The sequence below is a fragment of the Arachis stenosperma genome, chromosome 3, assembly GCF_014773155.1.
Source record: "Arachis stenosperma cultivar V10309 chromosome 3, arast.V10309.gnm1.PFL2, whole genome shotgun sequence".
In the NCBI taxonomy this organism is placed as follows: domain Eukaryota; kingdom Viridiplantae; phylum Streptophyta; class Magnoliopsida; order Fabales; family Fabaceae; genus Arachis; species Arachis stenosperma.
Window position 1 is genome coordinate 154,357,930 of NC_080379.1, and position 9,885 is coordinate 154,367,814.

Below are 9,885 nucleotides of genomic sequence, written 5' to 3' on the forward strand. Positions count from 1 at the left end.
TAAAAAGAATCCTGATGAATTTGTGCAAAAATACAAATAAAGCACGATTAGTTGCACAATATTTTGGACAAAGTGAAGGTTTTGATTTTGACCAAATTTTTAGTCCAATGATTAGGTTTATTACTGTGAGAATTGTGCTAAGCTTAACCTTATCCAAAGGTTGGGTTATTCGACAATTTGATTTTAATCACGCATTTTTTAATGGAGATTTATCTCAAATTATTTATATGCAGTAGTCCAGGAATTTTGAAGTCAATTTTAAAATCTTAGTGTGCAAACTAAATCTATCCCTATATGATCTAAAGTAAGCACCACGAGAATGGTTCCTAACGTTGAACAAAACTTTAGAAACATTTGACTTTACCACTGTAAAATCAGATACCTATTTATTTTTGAAATACACTTCTAATCATGTCATATATCTTCTATGCTATGTAGATGACATCATTATTACAGAGAGTGATTCAACTCAAGTTGACTTGATGATTAAAATTTTAAATATAGTTTTCTCATTAAAGGATCTAGGTGAACTAAGTTATTTTCTAGGTGTTGAAGTTAGAAAAACTACTGCAGGACATATTCATTTATCTCAAACAAAATATGTGAATGATTTATTTTTAAAATTAAACATGGGAGAGACAAGTGCAATGCCAACTCTCATGATATCATCTCTTCAGCTGTTGACTATAGGTTCAGAAGAATTTGAGGATCCAAGACTATATAGATATATTGTTGAAAGTCTTCATTATCTCACAATAACCAGACCGAACGTTTACTTCGTTGTGAGCAAGTTTAGCTAGTTTATGCATAAACCGTTGCTTGCACATTGGAAAGCTCTAAAGAGAGTTCCTCGATATCTTCAAGGCACTAAGCAACAAAGGTTACTCTTTCATAAGAATACAGACTTCAGATTGTATAGTTTCGCTGATGCTGATAGGGCATTAATCCTTGAAGACCGGAGGTCAGTCACTGGGTTTTGTATTTTTTTTTAGGATCTAATTTTGTGTCTTGGTGTTGTAGGAAGCAAATCACTGTCAATAGAAATTCGATGGAGGCTAAATTTCGAAGTCTTGCAGCGTGTGTAGCAGAGACAGTTTGGATTAGGAACTTCTTTGCTCGAGTTGAAAGTTCAACTTTAGACATTTCTAACTATTTTCTGTGACAACTTAAACACTATAATGCTTGCTTCCAATCCAGTGTTACATGACAAAACTAAGCACTTCCAACTTGATATACAGTTTGTTTGAGACAAGATCAAAAGCAATGAACTACATGTGGTCCATATCTCAAAGCAAAAGCAGATTGTTGATATATTGACTAAATCCTTGTCAGCAGCAACCTTTGATAAGTTCAAGTACAAACTTAGAGTGGTCCCAAGACCAATCATAAGTTTGAGGGGGGTGTAAAAGATGTAGTGGACACTAACACAAATTTAAATAATAATGCTAGTGCAGGTCAAGAAAAGCAAAATTCTGTTAGAGTGTTTGTATGAGTCATAGTATAAATAGAAAGTCGTTGTTTTTAAAATGAGGAGGTGTAATGTATTTTTTTCATAATCTCTCAATTTTACTTTACTGTATTGTCTTTTTTACTAAGTTGCCCTAAGTTCTTTTTTGGTTTTTACTATCTAGCTTGTATACATCATCATCATATATATCCCTATTTTCTATTCATCTTTCTTCTTGAAAATTACATGCTTCAATTCTCTTGAGAATCATTACTTAAAAATAAACAACTACACTATGTTTACACAAAAAATCAACTACAAAATTAACTATATATATATATATATATATATAGTACACATTAACATTAAATTATATAACATATTATATATGTATAATAATAAATTTTTAACATAATATTTTTTAATAATAAATATTCTGGTAGTGCACAAATAAAACACTATAATATAAATAATGATTGAGAATTCTAATTTATCATCCTAATTATCCTTCTAATATTTAAAAAATTAAAAATTCAAATATATATTACTTTTTAATATTAAAAAATAAAAAATCAAAACTTTATTTATTTAGCAATTAGAAAGATAATTATGAAAATGGATTAAGACTTTCAATCATTTTTTTATAATTTACCCATTAAAAAAAAACTTTAGCTCTAATCCTATTATTGTATAGCAATAATTTTTTTTTATGAATGATATTGACATATTGTTACTTCCAAATCTCATATTATAAAATTCTCTTTGTGTAATTTTTTAAAATTATTTTCTGATTTTCATTATTTTTATTTTTCATAATGATGAAAAGATTTTCATTGTCAAAATAATTTATTAATAATATAAAACAGAATATAGTATTAGCAATTAGAGGATTGTAATATATTATTTTTTAAACTTTATTCTATTTAGCTTTGAATGACATATTGCCATAATATATACTACAGTATTACACCACAAAATTTAGGATTCTGTAAGGCATTTACAAAAACAATGACGTTATATATAAAAAGAATATTCATTAAATAAGTTATTTGTATAAATATATATCAAAATATAAAATATATATTAAAAATAAATTAAATATTATATATTTATACACAAATATATAATATTAATTTAGTGACTAATTTTTCTTTAGCACATAATATTTTTATTAAACAAATTAGTTTTCATTCTTTTGATATATACTCCTATTCTTTTTCATTTTTCAAAGCATGCATACTAATAACTTTATCTTGAGATTGAAAAATAATTCCCACCCAGTGTAGTGTAGTGGGGCTTCTGACAAACCCACCATAAAAAAGGCTTATTATAATATTATATTTTAATATTTTTTAAGTTAATTAAATAATTTTTTTCTCCTCCAACGTTCAACACTTCAACATATAGGAACTAGAAGTTCATAAATTAGGTGAAACATCTCTTCAATTTTTGTTTACGATATACTATGCATAAATCATAATGTTGAATTATTGCGAGGATGTGACAGCAGTTGATTATCATGAATTAATTAGAAAAGTTAATTACTTATATATTCACTTATAAAACTAGTAATGAAACATGTTTTTATGGGATCTAATAATCTATACAACTTGTGCAGTTAAAGTGTATACAGCTGACGCGGCCAAAACATATATTGATCATCATCATGTTCAATGTACGGACTAGTAACTGCAATTTCAAGCTTCCAAAGTTAATCAATTATTTAGGAGATGATGATCATGATGAGAATAACTTGAGATGGACGATGAAGTGTTCTTTTCTCCGCCAGCTGCTTCGTTATTTATATTAACCTAACGTTGCTTATACCCTTAATTCCTTTATTTTAATTAGAGGTGTGGGAGAAAATACGAAGGCTTCAAATCTTTAAAACTTTGAATAATATAATAAAAAATAGGTTTCAAATCTTTGATGTGACGATAAATGATTCATAACAACTCATTGAAAAATGATGATGGCCAAATAAGTAAAATATATGTAATGAGTGGCTCAATTTTATGGTTATGGAGGGCATGTGTGTGCTATGCTTGGATATGGAGTTAGGGGGGACTACACGTATATGTAAGACAGATTTTTGTCAGTTTGAGATGAAGGAATTCGGACCGTGCGTGTTTTTTGGCTTGATATTTTTTATTAACAAATTGCACGGTCCGAATTGTTTGGTAATGAGATAGAAATTTTAGTAGAAGAATTCGGACCCAACAAATTCACAACTAAGGAATGCGAATGCAAATCGCACTGTCCGAGTTCTTAGCTGAGAGTTTGAATTGGAGATCATTGAACTCGGACCCTCCGTTTTGTGGAACGGTTCGGAAGAAATCGGATGGTCCGAATTCAATCCTTTAAAAATTTTTTTTGGTTCAAGAAGTTAACCTAGTCGTAGGGTTCAAATTCCTTAAAGTTGGTGATATAAAAGGGTGAAGTGAAGTGGTGGGACATTAGCTGCGTCTTCCTTCTTCTTCTTGAGCGGCTGCGTCTGCCTTTTTCTTAAAAAACTCTCTCTTTTTTTCAGTTTTGATTTTGATAATGTAGTATCTAATATTAAGGTTATGCTTCTTTTGTGGTGAGTGAAAAAAATGGGTGACAGAGTATTGCTAAAATTATTTTATTTTAGTCAGATTTTGTTAAAAACGGCTGAAGGAGTAAAATTTATTTGTGAAAACCCAGTAGATGTTGTTATTCCTTTTATTATCTCATTTGAGGAGCTCAAAGGAGTAATCTGTGAAAAAATTGGTTCTGAGAGGCCAAGAAAGATATCATGTATTCTATACAGATATCCCATACCGGTGTTTGGTGGATTCGTACAGTATCAAACCAAATATGTGACGGACGAAGCGAGCATGCAGGAGATGTTTTCAATGTATATTGAAAACTGGTCTCAGATCTCGTTCATCGAGTTGTATGTTGAGTTTGAACAATCTGGGGCTGACTGGAATATTCTACAGGAAGATTATTATAGTGACAGTGAAGAAGAGTTCGAAAGCAACTATGAATTTGTTGTTCCAGATGGTGATGAAGATCAAGGTGACAGAACCATGGAGCCAGATGTGACAGAAGTGGCAAATGCACTCGCAAACGAAGTGCCGTTTGAGGAGCCATCATTCATTGGATTTTTAGACTTGGAAGCCATGCATGTTCCGGAATTTTCGGAATATATGACTGCAGGTACGTAATCGTGGTAGAAGTGTTTTTTTAGTTAGACATTGATTGAGTTATTACTAATTTACCCTTTTTTAACATTATTTAATCATGCGTTATGTGTCGTAGTTGTCAGGATCCAACCAGTCCTCGACTCATTAAGGAGTTTTTTTTTTCTTTTATATGCTTCAAGTGTTTATTAGGAAATAATATTTAAGTTGTCTACGATATGGTTGTAGCAAATTGCATGAGTTTGTAATTATTATGTGCACAGGTTCGATTTATTGTACGGTTCAAATGCCATGAATCGGACAGGACCGGTTCGGTTCGGTTGGTTTTCTGGTCGATTCGGTCGGTCCGGTCTGGTTTTTTACATTTGCTGCTGATGTGCTTATTTTGTTTAGCGTGACATCATAACATGTTGAAGGTTTTGATTTATAGCATACTGGATGGAGTGAAATTTGATTTACCTTTAGAATCAGTTTTGAAATATCTGCGTATTAATGAAATTTATCTTATGGCGTTTGTCTCAGCAGAAATTCCTATCGTCGCAGATGGTGAATTTGCCGTTGGGATGGAGTTCAGTTCCAGAGAAGCTGTTATTAAGGCGGTAAAGGAGTATACCATACGACGAAGCGTAGACTACCGGGTATATGAGTCTGAGCCGTTGACATTTTATACAAAGTGTACACAGTATGGGTCAGGGTGTGATTGGCTTATCAGGGTTAGCTTGATCAGCAGGAAGTACTGTTGGGTTAAAGGAGGTATAATAATGGTAGCCACACCTGTACCACAGCCACCATTTCACAGGATCATTCGAAGCTGGACTCTATCACAATTGCAGAAGCAATAAAGCCACTGGTTGAAGCTGACCCCTCCTTAAAGGTAAAATCGGTTATAACAGAAGTGCAATCGAAATTCAACTACACCATCAGTTACCGGAAAGCATGGTTGGCTAAGCAGAGGGCAGTAGAAAAAATATTTGGAGGTTGGGAAGCATCGTATGAGGCGTTGCCTATATGGTTTGAGGCCATGTGTCACAAGGAGCCATCAGCTGTTGTCCATTTTGAGACTATACCTGCATATCAAGGCGATGACTTGGTGGGTGATATTCGGGTACTGCATCGTGTATTTTGGAATTATTCCCCTTGTATTAGGGCATTCAGACATTGTAAGCCAATTGTCCAGGTAGATGAGACTCACTTGTACGGAAAGTATAAGAGTTGTCTGCTTGTGGCAGTTTCATAGGATGGCAACAACAATATCGTCCCTATTGCGTTTGCTATTGTTGAGGGAGAGACTTCTGAGGCATGGCATTTTTTCCTTAGTAACCTCCGTCAACATGTTGTTACTCGGGATGGAGTGAGTCTAATATCTGACAGGCACGAGTCCATCAATGCAGCTGTGAAACGTAGTAACAGAGCTTGGTCACCTCCTAGAGCTTTTCATATGTTTTGCATCAGGCATATAGAGTCGAATTTTCTGAGAAAGTTCAAGGCACCGCACCTCCATAAATTGGTCGTTAACATCGGTAAACATTTACTAAATTTAATCAAATTATTAATAGATTTGCCTTAAATAAATCTATTGAACTCAATTACTTTGCTTTCTATATGCTTTGATCTGCTAGGAAATTCCAGGACGGTGCGGGAGTACGAAGTGCGTTACCAACGGTTAAGGGACCGCGGCGAGGCGTACACAAACTGGTTAAACCGAATTTCTCGCGAACAGTACGCATTGGCCTTTGATGGCGGGTACCGATGGGGTCACATGACGACGAATCTAGTGGAGTGCATCAACTCAGTTTTGAAGGGTGCACGCAATCTTCCCATTACTGCTCTTGTGAAGGCAACATTCTACAGGCTAAATGAGTTGTTCACCCGTAAAAGAGCGGAGGCGGAAGCCCGAATCAATGCTGGCCATGTGTTTTCTGAGATAGTGACATCGAAGTTGCATGCAAACTAACTTGCATCAGGAAACATCCAGGTTAGTTGTTTTGACCGCCAGAATGAGATCTTTGAGGTTCGTGAGATGCCAAGTGGACTGGAGTTTGCAGTTGATCTACGTAGCCTTCGATGTGACTGTGGTGAGTTCCAGGTGGACCGGATTCCCTGCAGACATGTGTTCGCATGTTGTGCCAACCAGCGACTGGATTGGCGATTGTATGTTCATGATGTGTATAAGATGGATCAAGTGCGGCGGGTGTACCGAGCACGGTTTAGGCCACTAGGTAATCCCACTACATGGCCTGCTTACAACGGACCTCGGTTCATACCGAATCCGTACCTGCGACGGGTGACGAAAGGTCGCCCTAGGACGACGCGCTTTTTGAATGAGATGGACACGAGGATGTTACGTCGTCCTAGGCGATGTACTCTACGTGGTGCTGAGGGACATAGTCGAAGCAGATGCCGTCGGTCAGTTGGTTCAAATACCAACAGAGATGCCCCTAGGTTCACAGTTTTAAGATGATATTGTATAATATAACCTGAATGAGCAAATTGAGGTAACATGACCTGCTATATGTAACCTTATAATTAATGACAATCTAGTATTATAACATATCTGTAGCATTATATAATATGATAGTTAGTACATCAATTGATAAATATCTGTAGGAGCATATTAAGCTTTTATGAGACATTATTACATACTCCAGATGGCTAATACATCAATAATGTCCAACACATATAAAGTACTCTATACAAAGTCCAACACATACAAATTAGTCTAAACATTACATAAAGTCACCAGTACATAATGTCTAACCAATACAAAAAACTCTAAACATTACATAAAGTCATCAGTACATAATGTCTAACAAATACAAATAACTCTAAACATAAGGAAACAACTACTTTCTCATTTTCCACTTTACATCATTCACAAACTTCTTGCATTTCTTGGCCGCTTTTTTGAAGACAGAAGGGGTGAAACGATTAGCACTCTGACGTGGCGGATCAATCCTCAGATTGTAACCTTTGACGTTGTCATCTGGACTGCGTGCCTGACCTGTAAACAATTTTGAATAAACAAGTATGTGCAGCACATTACATATTCAAGTACCAACATAAATACCACAAATCAAGAAGCAAAATCCAATAAGAGATGCCATTTATGCAAAGAAAGTAAATAAGTAATCGAATATGTAAAGCAAAATAGTTAACATAATACCATCGTTACGAGATTCTTCATCCTCATCGAACTCTTCAAGCAAGGGTAGAAATTTCCAGTGCACACCTGCCCCAGACTTATCCCCAAACAGTATCGTCCCAATCAGCAAATAATGTGACACCTCACATACCTAGTAATTAATGACAATCTAGTATTATAACATATCTGTAGCATTATATAATACGATGGTTAATACATTAATAGAAAAATATCTAATCTAGCATATTAGGCTATTATGAGACAATATTATATAATCCAGATGGCTAATACATCAATAAGTTCAGCAACATAATATGACACCTCACATACCTCTGTATACTGATTTCGTCAGTCAACTCTAAATTCTCTTTTAGATTCCGCAGCCATGTCAGTTTTATGCAACTTGATCTACAGTCCTCCTTACGAGGTGCAACCCCAAATTGAAGCAAACACTCCGCCTTCATGGCTTCAAAACTACTCATTGTCATCCCTGTGACTGGAAGACCATCTGTGGGAAGACCAAGTATTAGAGCCTCATCTTCAAGAGTCACGGAACATTCACCAATGGGAAGGTGAAACGTATGTGTGTCTGGGTGCCAACGTTCGATTAGAGCATTTACCAATGCTTTCTGACACTGAACTATCCCAATCTGAGACACATGATAGAACCCGGTAATTCGTAAATGCTCCTCCACCCTATCGTTGTACCGATCCGGAGGAACTGGGTGGTTACATGTCAACATTCTTAATTTCTACAAAAAAACATAACAAATTACTAGTCATATAACTATCAATTACTAACTTACCATCATCAATCATTTCACTAATTCCTTATATAACTAATTCTTTTAACTTCTAAAATTATTTAATTAATCCTTAAAATTATTCATAATTACAAATAAAATTCATTACCAATACATTTATTCTTAATGAAAATTCTCAACAATATTACAACATCTTAAATAGTATCTAATACTAATTACATATTTGTTAAACATTTTCTCCTCGATAATAAAAAATATTAACAATCAGTATATGCCATCATTCATATTCTACAAAATATTAATATTCATATTCTAAAAACTATAAACATTGTCATAATAAAAAATCTAGCATAGCTTAATTAAAATAATCCTATTACTCATTCAACATTAACACTTTCTCACTCATAATAACAATAACAATAACATTAACATTTAAATTCTTCGATAACAGTTATAGTTACTTTTTTAAATAAACATTTAAATATGATTAACTAACAAATAATTATACTCAAAATTTATAAAAAATTAAAAAAAATAACATTTCTCTACTGAATAAGAAATCTATTTACTTCTTTTTTTATTACTACCGAAAGCTTTCCATCAATAATAATGATAATGTTTTCTTATTAATAATAATATTTTTTATTAAAAATCTGTAAAAAAAATTTAGAAAAATCTAACAAATATTAAAAAATTAGTCATAATCCATCTATTTTTATATTTTTCAACTGCATTTCTAACAACAACCATAATAATTAAATTCTTAATATTAATAATTATAAGTATAAAAAAATTTATAAAATTTAAAAATAATTGGAAAAAACTTACATAATCAAGATCACTGAAATAATGAATAATATGAAACTCAAATTGATCAACATCTTTAACTTTATATTTTTTGGGCATTATTTCTTCTCCTCCACCATGCAAAGCTTAGCTTCAGAAAGGAAGAAGAAGGTGTGAGAGTGAAGTGTGAGTATGACTTTGGTTTTCGGATGGTGAGAGAGGGTTAAAGTTGTTTGTTTTTTCAAAAAGGGACACCGTTCGGGGATAAACCAAAGAGCGACGCGTGTTCAGTGCATGAGTGAACTCGGACCGTGCGATTGGTTTGAGTAGAAATCGGACGGTCCGTAACGTTATGCAACTCGGAGGGTCCGAGTTGGGCACTGGCCTCAGCGGATTACACGCTACTCGGACCGTGCGTCTTGTGACTCGCACTCGGAGGGTCCGAGTTGTTCCCCCTGACACCACCATTCTGTATAGCACTCTCCTCCCCCATATCAGCGCACTACACCTTCGATGGTTCCATATGTAAATTAAAAAACGGTAATGAGTGGGGAATCCAAAAATTTTATAAGAGGGATA

General features: G+C 34.0%; 2 protein-coding genes across 2 annotated transcripts; one reads left to right on the top strand and one right to left on the bottom strand.

Moving 5' to 3' along the window:
* The first annotated feature begins 4,305 nt into the window (after positions 1-4,305).
* LOC130966944 (uncharacterized) lies at positions 4,306-6,568 on the top strand. Its single transcript, XM_057891764.1, has 5 exons — positions 4,306-4,630; positions 5,137-5,327; positions 5,414-5,719; positions 5,852-6,134; positions 6,234-6,568. The coding sequence occupies exons 1-5, from the start codon at positions 4,306-4,308 to the stop codon at positions 6,566-6,568; spliced, it is 1,440 nt and encodes a 479-aa protein (XP_057747747.1).
* Positions 6,569-7,457: 889 nt separating this feature from the next.
* On the bottom strand, positions 7,458-9,799 carry LOC130966945 (protein MAIN-LIKE 1-like). The gene is made up of 5 exons (XM_057891765.1): positions 9,705-9,799; positions 9,349-9,361; positions 8,083-8,508; positions 7,778-7,907; positions 7,458-7,615 (listed from the first exon to the last, which is right to left on the bottom strand). The coding sequence occupies exons 1-5, from the start codon at positions 9,797-9,799 to the stop codon at positions 7,458-7,460; spliced, it is 822 nt and encodes a 273-aa protein (XP_057747748.1).
* Between the last annotated feature and the right edge of the window lie 86 nt (positions 9,800-9,885).